This window comes from Triticum urartu, chromosome 2A (genome assembly GCF_056163025.1).
Source record: "Triticum urartu cultivar PI428250 chromosome 2A, HENAU_Tu73, whole genome shotgun sequence".
In the NCBI taxonomy this organism is placed as follows: domain Eukaryota; kingdom Viridiplantae; phylum Streptophyta; class Magnoliopsida; order Poales; family Poaceae; genus Triticum; species Triticum urartu.
Window position 1 is genome coordinate 718,415,196 of NC_141874.1, and position 14,008 is coordinate 718,429,203.

Genomic DNA, 14,008 nt, shown 5'->3' on the forward strand with positions numbered 1-14,008 from the left:
GTACGTAACTTTACATAAAGAATTTACGTAGGTGTAGCAAAGCTCAATAAAAATCATCATCTCATTGATGAAAATTAGGGGTATATATCCAGTACATGGCCGTTTATTAGGGATGGTTGCCAAAAAGGACAACCGACATAGCATTGATTAATTACATAATTACTACTCCCTCTGTTTCTAAATATAAGTTTTTTTAGATATTTCAAATGGACTACAATACGGATGTATGTAGACATATTTTAGAGTATAGATTCAATTATTTTGCTCCGTATATAGTCACCTATTGGAATATGAAAAAGACTTATATTTGGGAACGGAGGGAGTACATATCGCGTAAGATACATAGTGGGAGTAAGCCAGCCTCCTTGGAGTTTAGCGATTTCGGGCCGTCGGATCCCGTCCTTGATGCGTTTTCGTTCGTTCGATTGCAAGATGGAGAGGTATGGGCCGTCGGATTGAGTCGAGCTACTGTGGATCGAAACAGTGTCCCTCGAGCGGTAAATATCTTCTGCCACCGCATTTTATTCTGTGCCCCGCGGAGGGCATTTTTGGTATTTCGCCTTGTTGGAAAAGGGTCCACTAGCGCTAGCGCTAGGGCGTGAGATGTGAGAGCGAGGAAGCGAGCACTGGAACTCTCGTCCCCCTCCTACCCGCTCCTCTCTTCCTCGCCCGCTCCTCTCTTCCCACGAAATCCTAGCCGTCCCGCTCGCGCCGCGGTCCCCATCCGCTTCTTCTACTTGCGCCGGGGTCGCCATCGAGGGCCTGCCGCTCGCACCGCCGCTTCCCCGTCCTGCTCGTGCATCACGCCTCGGGAGGAGACGAAGCCCACGCTGCTGTTCCCGACGGAGCGCGCGCCGTCGCGCGGGAGGAGGCCAGGCGGAGCGCGCCATCGTTGGATCTTCCTCGGCGGCGATCCAGTGCCGAGGAAGGTCACGGGGAAGCGGCTCATCCTCGGGGGCGCTACGCCGGCCGGTCGGAGGCCGCCGAGTTCGCCTCGGCCACTAAGTTGCTGTCGGGGAGCACAAAGTGCCTCCTTTGAGCACCCGTTGCAGAGACGAGGAGGACCTCAAGGTGAGCCCCGTCAAATTTTGCTTGCTTGCTGTTCACTTTTTTTATTGTAAACTGACGTATTGCAGTTACTCGATACAGTTCCTTTGAGATCAACTGATTGATAGTTCATAGTTCTAACATACCTGGGCCAGGATCGAGGTTAATGCATGTCTTCTGATGGCGTCCCTCTTACGAAAAGCATACAGTTATCTAGCCCGGTCTACAGATCCATAGTTGATGTGCCTCTTGTGTCCTGTAACTTCTGAAACAGCAGAAACATATTAATTTTGAATAAAAGCCTCTAAGGAATACAAGTTAGGAATAAGAGATTGTTGCATCAAAGAGCAGTAGCACCTCCTTGTCATTGTCAATACCTGTTGATATTGTGTAATGTATCATGATCAACTACACTGCAAACATTTGCAAATATTACTCTTGAGTTAATCACTGTATAATTTACTCTAATTAGTCATACATCTTCCATTTATTTGTTTACACATGTTTGACAATTATCAATCTCCATGATATCAAGATCTGCACCTCTTCCTGATTTAGATTCAGTTTAGCTATTTACCATGGTTCAACATATTCATCTTATGGATCAAAAAATTCTATTTTGTGGTGAGAGGTAGAGGTTCAAGATGAAGGATGAGATTTCTGTTTGATGTCTGGATATGGCAGGACAATCCATTGCATAGTTATTTGCTTACAACAATTTTTCTTTTGGAAGAACAATGTGCTTATTGACGCTGTTTAGTCTGTACTAATTTTTTCTGCATGGTGTTATAAAGGAGTAGTATATTGAACCATAATTAGCACCACCGGATAATTCTCATGAGTCCTTACCAGTTAACATTTCTATGTTATACTCATCCTGCTGCTTGTTTATATATGTGACGATTTAACTCGGTCTTTTTGCCTCTGTATTCTTATCATACTCTCCATTTCACATTTTTAATTGTTTACTGTTTCCAAAGTTTCTGGAGAATGGCAGCTACTAATTACTAAGTGACTGTATATGATGTGCTCTTTAGTGTGTGTCATCAGAACAGTTAAATTTTCATCTGTGAACTATTTTCTTTATTATTATTTTCTACTTGCTCTAAACAATGCATTGACGTCCAGTTTCTTTCCCAGTTCTATCCATTCGTCGCTGATACGTGGATTATTTTGTGCGTTGTATACTCTGTAAAAGTTTGGTATTTGCAGCACCATATGGTGGATCATAGCAGGTAAAGGCTGTGTAGTTTTACACTCTACATTAGTCTATCTAGCTATTTACAGCTCACTCTAATCTAAGTAGGTAAATCTTGAACATGAGCCATCCACTGTTGATGTCCTGTTGGACAAGGCATGATCTAATCAGATAAATCTTGAACATAAGCCTCCTACTGTTGATGTCCTATTGGACAAGGCAGATATCTCCTCCTTTCATCTTATATTTATTTGCAAATGCCCCCCCTCCCCCCCCCCCCCCCCCCTTGGTAATGGACATCAGTTCGCTCAACCGCTGAACCTTTAACCTGACATCAAAGTCAAACGTCTTCGCTTCGCCCTCTAGCTGAAGGCAGATGGGTCTTTTTCTTTCTTTTGCGTGCGGGAAACTACACACCTTAGTATATTCCTTGCACAAGACCTACTCATAAATTCACAGATCCAGATCAATGGATGATTCAAAGAAAATAGTCCATATACTTCTAATAGGTCGTGCAATTTTTTAGATGATCAATCAGCGCCGCGCCGCAATGCAATGCAAAAGTCGGTTTTGAAATTTCATTGCAAAATCCACCACAAATAATCTTTCTCTGTAAATTATCTATCCAGGTCAGGCACATCTTATAACTAGGTCACTTCCACTGGATCTTTCTGTTAACAAGCAGCTAGACCCAAGGTACTAATGTCCAATCGCTCGATCATTTTGATATTTAGTCTCTCAAGAGTTCTTTTCATAGTTTATTATTCTTCAAGTTCCACTTTCGTTTTACTCAGTCATGTCCAAATGCTTTTTCTATAAATCATTCTAAAACAAGGTGTGTTGCTGCTATGCTCTAATGTATACTTACGTGGTTCTTGCTTCTTATTTGTCCAGCGTGTGTGTATGATGTTGTTGGGTTGTTGACATGGCGCGTTGTCCGGTTGCGGCTCATGCTCAAGCCACGGTTGAGCCTGGTGGTCGTGGCTGTGGCCGTGGGCGGTCTGCTGGTCGTCGTGGACGAGCCACTGGCCGTGGAGGTTCTAATATAGGGTGTGCCCATGTTTCTGATCATGTTGCTGCTTGCCGGGTTCCTGCCGCTGGAGGTGAGCCTCTTGACAGGCGTAGGGGTGTGAGTCGGCGGGTGCCTGCTGCTGGAGCTGAGCCCATACCCAGGCATGGGCGTGGCGCTCGGCAGATGCCTGCTGTTGGGCGTGGCGCCATACCTCGGTCAAGTGGTAGGGGTGTTCGTGGCTGTGTCCCTGGTCGCGGTGCTAATTCTGGGCATGCAGCCGCTGCTATACATGTGTCTGCCCCTGGTCATTCTGCTGGTCCTAGGTACGCCGCCGCTCCTAGGCGTGTGTTGGTCCCTGGGATTACTAGACGTTACGTGCCACGCCAGCCTGTTGGGGGTCCTCCTCGGAGCCGTACAAGTACGTGTGTATCCATTATTCTTTTGTATTTTGTCTCCTAGGGTATTTTGTTGGGGTTGATGATAATTATTTCTTATTGTGTTGTTTGCGACGTGGTTAGGTGATGGCTGGTTTCCTTTTCTGAGCTCGACCGTGGCTGCGGTAAATCGCAGAAAACGGAAAATGTGTGTTGAGTTTCGGCGCGCTAGATACGAAGGTGGGTGAAAGTTCTTAGTTTGTCGTTGGTTGTTGTTGTTGTCTGTGTGTTGTCTTACTTTGTTCTGCATGTCCTGTTAAGAACATGTGGTTGATGGGCCTTTGCCGAAGGATTGGCATGGTTTCTCGGTTTATGTCAGTGTGGAGGTGATCGGGGTAGACCGCAACAGATGGAAAAAACGGAAAGTGTCCATTAAATTGCGGCGTCCTGGATGCGAAGGTGTGAGATTTCTTGGTTTGTTGTTAGTTATTGCTTTTTGCTGTATGGTCTCTTAGTTGGTTTTACGTGCATTTTCAGAGATTGTTGTTCAAGGGCCTTTGCCAAAGGATTGGCAAGGTTTCTCAGTCAAGTTTGCCGAGTCCCTTAAAGGTACTTATTAACCAGGCATTTGTTGTTTTGGCTATGTGATTATTGTCTTCCTTTTATCCTTGGTTTGTGGCTGATAGTTTTCTATTTTGGTGCCCGTTTAGCTTGCTATGCAGATAGGTCATACTACGGCCCTCCGGATTTCTTGTGCCAATACTGTGGTGCCTCCTTTTGGTTTGCTGAGTGTTCAAAGTCCAGGTCATCCTGGACACATCGTAAGATGGTTTATAATCATTGTTGTAAAGGCGCTAAGGTATATATCCCTCCCTTTAAGGATCCCCCGGCCTATCTCTGGGAGCTCCTTCGATTCGATGGTACTTCTCGTGCTAAAAAATTCATCCGGACTATACGTGAGTACAACTGTATGTTCGCTTTCACTTCGATGGATGCTACCATTGAACGCTCGTTTGGTGGCAGCCATGGACCTAAGATTTTTAAGATCGGTGGTCAAGTGTCTCATCGTATTGGTTCGTTGGTGCCTAGCGGTGATGATACCCCTAAGTTTGCTGAGTTGTATATACATGACCCAGCTAATGAGATTAGACATAGGATGAATGCCTTAAATCCAGAGGATAAGCCTACTGGGGTGTGGATGAGAGTATTGTGGTTGGTCTTAGAGACATGCTTAATGAGTTTAACCCATTGGTACAGACCTTTAGGGAGGCAAGTAAGATGATAGAGGATCGTGGTGATGAACCCATCGAGGATATCTCGATTCGTATTATTGGACCTTCGGAGGGCGATAGTCCACAATTTAGTTTGCCTACAACCACTGGGCTTGCTGCTTTAGTTGTCGGTGGTGGCTTCACGTTAGAGGCATCTTCTCGGGATATTGTTGTTTGCAGTCGTTCTGACGGTTTGCAGCAGATATCTTCTCTGAACACTGCATCATGCCTCTGCAATACCCATTGCTTTTCCCTTATGGAGAGAGAGGGTTCCAGGTGGATGTTCCTCACTTGATTGTTCCTGAAGAAGATGATGATGATGGACCTATATATAGATCCTAATCTTGCACCTGGAAGTCCGACCGTTGAGGCCTCCTCTTCATACCCTTCTGGGGGTGGTGATGCTTCCACAAATAGTTGGAATAGGATGACCATGCAGGATTACTATCGTTTTATGTGCCATTACAAGGGTGATCAGCCCAATCCATGTATATGTTATGGTCTCCTCTCCTCTCAGTCGGTTGTCGATGCACGTGCGTGCATCGATGAAAGTAGACTTTGGTATATCATAAGAAATCAGGACATGCTTAGATCAGAGCACATGCAGGGTATTACCGATGCGGTAGGTGATGGGTGTGTTGATGGTGATGCTCTTGGGAAGAGGACCATTGTACCTTCCAGTCACATAGGCGGTCGTCGTTACTTCCATGAAAATTTCCATGATGGCCTTGCCGTTTGTCGGGTGCACGGTGCCCCTGACATATTTACCACTTTCACTTGCAATCCCAAGTGGCCTGAGATCACCAGTGCATTGGAACCAGGTCAGACACCTTCTGATAGGGCGGATATTGTTGTTAGGGTCTATCACATGAAGCTCACCGAGTACTTGGACGAGATTAAGTCAGGCCTGGCTTTTGGCCCCATTACGGCTGGTATTGTGACTGCTGTGTTGTGTGTGTGTGGTCGTTGTTTTTAATGATGTTTTACTTCTTCTGTTGGCTGGGCTGTCTAATTGAGCTTTTATGTCCTTTTTCAGTGTTGTATACCGTTGAGTTCCAGAAGCGGGGACTGCCTCACGCGCATATACTTGTCTAGCGGAGAGGGGGTAACGGTGAGATTGGTGTTGAAAATATTAATTCATTAATATCTGTTGAAATACCTGATGCATTGCTTGATCCTCTAGGATATGCTTTAGTTTCTGAGTTTATGATGCATGGTCCGTGTGGTGAAATGAACGATAAATGTGTCTGCATGAAAAAGGGTGTTTGTTCTAAATATTTCCCAAAAGATTTTAGAGATACCACTGTCATTGATGATAATGGGTTTGCCTTATATCGACGTCGTGACGACGGTCGAAGGGTCTATAAAAATGGTCATTACCTTGACAATAGGCATGTTGTTCCTTATAATATGGCAATGCTCAAGAAATTTCAGGGACATATAAATGTAGAGTGGTGTAATAAGACACAGGTGATGAAATATCTCTTTAAGTATGTGACCAAAGGTGCTGACTACTCTAAGGTCATGTTAGAAAGGCTAAAAAATTGACTAAATCTGGTTGTCGTACGGTAGATGAGGTTCAGGAGTATCTGATATGTCGGTATATATGTGAGTATGATGCATTGTGGCGCATATTTGGGTTTGAAATACACTTTAAAATGCCGTCGGTTCAAAGGCTGACCGTTCATATGCCTGGCATGAATACTGTCTACTATCGTGCTGGTGCTGACCTCACGAAAATTGTTGATTCTGACTTCTTGCGAAAGACTATGCTTACCGAATGGTTTGTTGCGAATGAGATGTTCGAAGAGGCCCGATCATTAACTTATTGCGATTTTCCAACTGCTTGGACCTGGGACGCTAAAAGTAGGTCATGGCATCCAAGGGGTAGGGGTGAAAAGATTGGCCGCGTATATTATGTACATCCTTTGAGTGGTGAGTTGTATTACTTGCGCATGCTTTTGATGATTGTTAAGGGGGCTAGGTCATTCGAAGATCTCCGAACATATGTTGCTCGTCTTTATCACACCTTTAAAGAAGCTTGTGCCGCGCATGGTTTGTTAGGAGACGATAACGAGTGGTACGTAGCGTTTGATGAAGCGGTTGTCTGGGGGTTTGGGCATTGACTTAGACAACTATTTGTGACTATGCTCATGCATTGTTCTATCAAGGATGAGATGGGTTTCTTTGAACGTTACTGCGCTAGCATGTACGATGATATCCAACATGGGTTCCATCGTGCCCTGGGTAATCCAAACTATGATGTTCCTCCTGAAAGATTGAGAAATATGCTTCTTGACGAGTTGGCCGACATTTTCTTGAAACATGGTTCTGATATAAGAAGTTTTAACTTGCCGTCTCGCTCTAGCGAAGGTGAGCAGTCTAATGATAATCGTCTAATTCATGAGGAACTGTCTTATGATGCATGTGCTCTATCTAAACAGTCCTTGGTTATGTTTGACAGTTTAAATGAGGACCAATTGGTTGCTTATAAGACAATTGTAGAGTGTGTGCAGGCGGGGAAACCGGGCTTTTTTTTGTCTCTGGGTACGGCGGTACTGGGAAGACTTACCTGTGGAGTGCAATATGTGCTTTCCTTAGGGGCGAGAGGAAGATAGTGCTTATTGTTGCGTCGTCGGGCATTGCGTTGCTGTTGTTGCCTGATGGGAGGACTACTCATTCTCGCTTTAAGATACCTATTCTTCTTGAAGATAATGCACAGTGTGATATTAAAAGAGGCTCTAAGCTTTGTAAGTTGTTGATGGTATCTTCACTTGTTATTTGGGACGAGGCGCTAATGACACACAGGAAATGCTTTGAGGCTGTAGATAGAACTTTGCGTGATGTCCTCTCTGTGGCTAATCCAAATCTTGCGGATATTCCGTTCGGTGGAGTAGTGATGGTCTTGGGTGGTGACCTTAGACAAATCTTACCAGTTGTTGAGGGAGGTACTAGGCCTCAAATCATTGATGCGGCAATCACGAATTCTCCACTGTGGCATTCTGTTCAGAAATTGTCGCTTTCTATTAACATGCGCTTGGGTGTGCATGGTGCGGATACCCAGGCACAGAAGGATGTTGCCTTATTTAGCAGATGGGTGCTAGATCTTGGGGAAGGGAAGTTGCCTGTCACAAGGCGAGGTGATGAGGTCGAGGCTTCTTGGATACAGATACCGGACGACCTCTTGGTTTGTACGTCTGGTGATCCAATAGTTGCTATTGTTTCTTCTGTCTATGGTGATTTTTTGCATAACTATTTGAACTCTGGTTACTTGCAAGAGAGAGCCATTTTAGCCCCTACCAACGACCATGCAGAGGATATTAATGAACATATTCTTGCATTGGTTCCTACTGATAGCAGAGACTATTTGAGTGCTGATTCTGTTGACGATTCTACGGATTCTGTTAGGGACAAAGATGTTTACTATCCAATCGAGTACCTGAATGCAACTAAAATTATAAATTTCCCAAATCATAGGCTGACTCTTAAGGTTGGTGTTCTGATTATGCTTCTTAGAAACCTGAGCCAGGCAAATGGTTTGTGTAACGGTACACGACTGATTGTAAAAGAATTAGGTGACCGGCTTATCGAAGCTGTCATTATGACTGGCTCACATGTGGGTGATACCGTTTATATCCCCAGGATTGAATTATTGGCAAAGAAGGGAAATGCACCCTTTGTGCTTAGACGTCGCCAGTTTCCTGTTCGTGTGTGCTATGCCATGCATGACAATTAATAAGAGACAGGGACAGACCCTGTCTGCTGTTGGTATATATCTTAAGGGTCCTGTTTTTACGCACGGGCAGCTATATGTGGCAGTGTCTCGTGTTACGTCGAGGGGCTTCTTTGAAAATCCTTATATTAGATGCTGATGGCAAATGCGGCTCTGAGAACAAGAACATTGTTTTCCCTGAGGTCTTCCGGGCCGCGGGGATGACCTAGGTCTGTGTATGATGGTAGTCTTCATTTTGGTAGGTTTTGGCATGCTTTTGTGAGTTGGATGACATTTTGGGTGGCGACATATAGTGCTGGCTATATAAATATGTGCTCATGCGATGGGGGTGGTATTTTGAATGTCCGCATGTACTGGGATTTGCTTTATTCCGCGGTTTGGTTTATGTCATAGAGATTTACTGAGTTTAACGGTGGTGCTGTATTTTGGTGCTGGTCCTTTTGTTGTAGATGGTGATGGCTGATCTGCAGGCTCTTGTTGTGGGGAGCAGGAACCTAACCATCTGTGTGTATGTTTCGCGTATCTGGCAGCATCGTGGATCCACTCATAACAGTCCTATGAAAGACACCGACATGGTCCTTTTGGATGCCCAAGGTATATGGCTTCTCTAGCCCCCGTGCCCTATGTTGTTTGTAATTTTCTCCTGCCTTTTCTGCTTGGTAACTGATGCATGTTGTTTCTTGGCAGGGCAACCACGTCTATGTTGAGATTGGTGAGAAGCTTTTTCCTAAGTTTATGGGTCAACTGAAGGAAGGATGTGCATATGAAACTTCTCTGTTCTTTGGTGTTCCTAAACAGACGCTATTTCAAGCCTATCGATGTGATACACATTAGGTTCCCTAGGTTCACTACGGCCAGTCCTAATACTGGTCTAGAAGTTCAGTTTCCATTTTGCACTTGCCCACGGTGCTTGGTCCAGCGCATTGGCAGGAGGAGCAAGAGTCAAGGCGTGCCGCCCCCGATTCTACAGTGTGCCCGACGGATGCCTCTACAGCAGCAGCGGCGGCGGCAAGCCTGGCTCGTGGCACCAGAAGCGGGCGACGAAAGCCATTGCCAGGTGTGTCCCTCCCTCCTCTCTCTCTGTCTCTCTGTGTATGTGTGTGTGTCTGATTTTGTTCGCCACATTGCAACTGGTCCATGTATGATCTGAGCGCTCCTGCCACGTCTGTAGTTTGCCGTCCACTTGGCCGCAACCATCCACAAGAAGAGGGGATGGCAAGGCACTTGTGTCCTCATCTGTCTCCACTCCCTAACCACTAGGTTATCTTGGTAAGGGTGGATTGGATTTCAATTCTTTAGCATCTGCTCCTGAGGAAGTTCCACCAACCTCTGCATCTTGTGTGAAATTCATGTTCTTGCTCCTTGCCTGTCAGGAGTTGTCCCTGCTGGTGCTTCTGCTGGGTCAAGTCTTGGTTTTCTTCCGTCGAATTGGCTTCGACTGAGGGAGGGGATTTTTCTGGAGGTTGTTGTCCTCATGAGGACGGATGTGAGGAGGGGCGTGGCAGCGACGGGGAGGGACCAGTTCCCCGTCAGCATGCGAGTCCTTGCCGTGGATGACGACCTGGTCTACCTCAAGGTGTGCTAGAGACCCTCCTGTGGCGTTGTCAGTATCACGGTGAGAATTTTGTTGTTGTTATTTTGCAGTTCTGGTTTGTAATTGTCTAGGAGCCACCTACTGGGTCAGGCATAGTCAATTTTAGTTGCTCTGTTCCGTGTCGAGGACAACCACTATAAAATTGCTGTTGGTAGTTGTCACAGCTCACAAGTAGATTTGGTGTACTGCGCATCATATATAAATGATACCTGTATGGATAGATTCATTATATTGCATGACCTGAATTTATGATTCCGTTTTTATAACATAGATGCACGCGGGATCGGGTTTTTATCATGGAAAATTCATAGGACCATTTCCCTTTTGTTGTATTGTTACCCAGTTTGGAAGAATAACATGTTGTGTTTCCAGTGACGGCGACGAATCAGGCTGTTATCGCGCTGAGGATGCCGCGGGAAAACAGGGACATGCTTGATCTGGTTATCAGTGGTGTCCACATGCTAGACATGGATGGCTTTAAGCTTCTTGAGCTTGTAGGGCTTGAAATGGACCTCCCCGTCATCAGTAAGTTCCAAAAATTTATCCATCTCATAGCCGCACGATTTTCTTACTGGTCTTGGTAATAGGAGCCTAGGGGGTATACTTATATAATGTTGCTGGATGTATATTCTTTTATATGCAAAATGTCAATTCAGCACAGCGAATCTTATGGTTTGTACTTCTGATTGAGGAGGCAAAAATGTCAGTGCTAACCAATTATTTTCCATGTAGTGTTATCTGTGAATGGAGAGACAAAAACTGTAATGAAGGAGATAACTCATGGTGCCTGCATCTATCTCCTAAAACCCATTCACATCGAGGAGCTTAGGAATATCTGGCAGCATGTTGTTTGGTCCGTTGAATTATATAGAAAATTCATCTCTGCTGTCAACCATCTTGGAATTGACAGTAAGAACTTACCAGTACCTTCCTTCTCTGTAACTACTTTTTTCTGGAGCAACTTTGTTGCTCATTATTCTTTCATGTTTATGCAGAAGGTGTGCCGAAAAGGATACTTGAGCTCATGAATGTTGAGAAACTCACTAGGGAAAATGTTGCAAGTCGTCTACAGGCGAGCCACTTACTTAACTTCCTTGTAGTTATCAGCAGATCAGTACCATGTGCATTCCATACTTGTCGAGCTTTATCTGTACTGCAGCCAACAACTAGGCATTCAGAGATAATAGTGCTTAGAAAAAGTTGTAACTAATAGATAACTTGTGCTGTGTGTAGCTCTACGCATTATATATTCTGCAACTTCTATTTTTGATCCAGACAGTGTGATGATTTAAAGTCTGTTTTTTATATGACCTTCATATAGTTAGTTGCTTTGTTGTCACTATTGCTGCTGCATGATTTTTTCAGAGAGAGTTGCCAACTGAGCTTATATTTTTGTTAACTTACTGAATGATAACCAGACTCACCTTTGCATCTGTGTTTGTTGAAAGAACTTGAATCGTTTTCTGAACTTGCACTAAATATGTTCATGTTTGTGTTCCAATTGGAAGCATTTTTTTTTGGTAACTGATATTCGATTCCAGATTATCTGTTTTTTTAAGTAGTACATGTTCATGTTTACATATCAGTACGACGCCAAAAATATTTCTGTTAAAGTACTGCAAGATAACCAGACTCACCTTTGCATATACATTTTGTTCAAAAAAAAATGAATCATGCACTGGACTTGCACTAAATATGTTCATATTTGTGTTTCCGTGGGAAGCAAAATTCATTCTGTTAAATTAATGCAAGGTAACCAGACTCACCTTTGCATATATATATATATATATATATATATATATATATATATATATATATATATATATTAGTTGAAAGAGAATTGAACCATATATGCTGGGTACCGATAAAGTTATATATTGGTTCCTTCTATTGCTTTATTTAGCTTTTATTGGTTGTGTTTCTCATGAAAACTAACTTATGTTGAGTTTCTATTGGTTGTGTCTCTGTCCAGGTTGAGTTCAGCACATGTATACCTACCTCAGTCGGTGAGGTTTCTCTACCTTCGCTCTGTGATTCAGATTGATTTCTTTTCTATGCTTTTACTGTATCATGTGTCTGTACCATTGTTGCATGTCTCTAATTGTTTATGTTGCTGAAAGGACAACCACTGATACTATGTCGTTGATAGATAGAAGATTTTAGAAGTGCATTGTTTCAGAATTAAGAAATTTATGTCTCTGATATGGAAATATGCATTATGTTGTTGTTGCCAAGATCTAGCATTCTAATTGTTGATCCTTTTCTAGAAAATAAGATCCCATGGTTATTTATGTTGTCACTTCGCAAGCAAAAATAATTATGTGTGGTTTCATGGACTCTTACCTTATTGATAGGCACCACGCAGAGTTTGAGGAGATGTAGGCCAGCGTGCCACCTCTCTCACTTTTCAAGTCACCGCTGAGCCGCCTTTTTTGCTTCGGAGGCTTCTTGTGTCACCATAGGTTTGTGATTCTTATCTGTTGCCCATTGTAGGCCATGTAGAATACTAAGATAAAATAATTTTAATTTTATCTTTTATATTATTTTATGTTAAAGAGGCTACACTGTATCCAGATCATTGTATATTATCCAGAGTGATTCTCCTTCATATAGACCAAATTATTTTTCTCCCTGTCCATGAGATGCACTGTTTAAATAGTTTGCCTAACACGATATGTCCTTTAGCAGATCCGTGTGTCACAACATGCAAGCAAATCAAATGAAGGAGTGTGGACAAAGTTATATATCGAGCAAATCGGATGAAGGCGTGTGGACAAAGTTATATATCCAATAGTCAACCATGTAGTTTACTATTGTGCAGTATGAAAAACAGTGTACATAAGTTATCTGGCACTAATAATATGGCCTGCTTTTGGTTTCTATGATACCAACCCTTGCTTAGGTATTTCATGTCACATTGCATAACAAATGCGCCAATGGCATGTAGATAGGGCCATTTTTTAGATATTTTACGGGTGATTACTGTAGTGAGTATCTACCATCACCTATTCTTTGAGTAATATCAGATATATTTCCATCTTGGGGTATATTGAGTAATATCGGATGTTAATCGAAAAAGAGCTATATCAGGGGTTTGATCATTGAGCCTTTTTTGATTAATTCCTTGATATACTCTCAGCATTTCCATCTTTACTAAACACACACATGTGGGAGTTGGGTTTCGGCAAGTAGCACCTCTTTGATTAAGTTGTCCTGTTACATGTGCTAAAGTTGCTATCCTACGAATGCATCATGCGGCTTGATCTCCACTGCTTGGTCATATCAGTTGGACCGGCACCCTCGCGCCGGGCGCTTCAGTAGTCCACTCCGGGAGTCTTGCGGGATGCCGACGCCGGGCTAGCGGCTGGCCATGCAGGACACACGTTCCACACACTTGCGTACTGACCAACTCATGGAGTTTCGTGCTAGGCTCTAAACTCAATGGTCATGCACTCTTGGCGGGACCAGTCCTCCAGACACTCCGCAACGCTTTGAGCTCCAGTCCGCTAGCAGAAGCAGGGTTTTACATTGCAGGCCGCTGTCCCGCCCCCCCTCGCCACGCCTCCTGCCCGCCAGACCACCAAGATCCCTCAACACTCTCGCGTTGCACTGTTTCCACAAATGCCATCAGATGAGAGTCAAATCCTCGCCGGATATCAAGTTTCTTCGCAAACTCTCACCAATCTGCCATGGACGAGGCGGACTCTGTATGGTCCACCCAGACTAAGACTTAAACATATAAAATTGCTAGGAGATGTTTACTAATGCGGCCGCGAGTG

The 14,008-nt window shown here is 43.9% G+C and overlaps 2 protein-coding genes and 1 pseudogene across 8 annotated transcripts; all 3 read left to right on the forward strand.

Moving 5' to 3' along the window:
• Positions 1–524: 524 nt before the first annotated feature.
• Positions 525–10,107, forward strand: LOC125540038 (uncharacterized). 6 transcript variants are annotated; one of them, XM_048703611.2, is made up of 14 exons: positions 598–1,071; positions 2,188–2,282; positions 2,875–2,941; positions 3,140–3,675; positions 3,776–3,871; positions 3,953–4,090; positions 4,169–4,240; positions 4,342–4,490; positions 5,939–6,013; positions 9,085–9,229; positions 9,323–9,347; positions 9,434–9,692; positions 9,807–9,904; positions 10,009–10,107. In XM_048703611.2, exons 4-11 carry the CDS (start codon positions 3,171–3,173, stop codon positions 9,340–9,342), a joined length of 1,200 nt encoding a protein of 399 aa, XP_048559568.2. In that variant the 5' UTR covers positions 598–1,071; positions 2,188–2,282; positions 2,875–2,941; positions 3,140–3,170; the 3' UTR covers positions 9,343–9,347; positions 9,434–9,692; positions 9,807–9,904; positions 10,009–10,107. The 6 variants fall into 6 exon arrangements, with proteins under 6 accessions (XP_087401252.1, XP_087401250.1, XP_087401251.1 ...); XM_048703606.2 differs by having other exon boundaries at positions 600–1,071; positions 9,323–9,692; XM_087545124.1 differs by lacking the exons at positions 9,323–9,347; positions 9,434–9,692; positions 9,807–9,904; positions 10,009–10,107 and having other exon boundaries at positions 526–1,071; positions 4,342–6,013; positions 9,085–9,165.
• On the forward strand, positions 6,022–9,090 carry LOC147987111 (uncharacterized; annotated as a pseudogene).
• Positions 10,108–10,111: 4 nt separating the features above from the next.
• LOC125540039 (two-component response regulator ORR23-like) lies at positions 10,112–13,269 on the forward strand. 2 transcript variants are annotated; one of them, XM_087545129.1, is made up of 7 exons: positions 10,112–10,250; positions 10,602–10,754; positions 10,962–11,138; positions 11,225–11,301; positions 12,202–12,235; positions 12,584–12,691; positions 12,915–13,269. In XM_087545129.1, the coding sequence occupies exons 2-6, from the start codon at positions 10,637–10,639 to the stop codon at positions 12,649–12,651; spliced, it is 474 nt and encodes a 157-aa protein (XP_087401255.1). In that variant the 5' UTR covers positions 10,112–10,250; positions 10,602–10,636; the 3' UTR covers positions 12,652–12,691; positions 12,915–13,269. The 2 variants fall into 2 exon arrangements, with proteins under 2 accessions (XP_087401255.1, XP_087401254.1); XM_087545128.1 differs by having other exon boundaries at positions 12,918–13,269.
• The last annotated feature ends 739 nt before the right edge of the window (positions 13,270–14,008 follow it).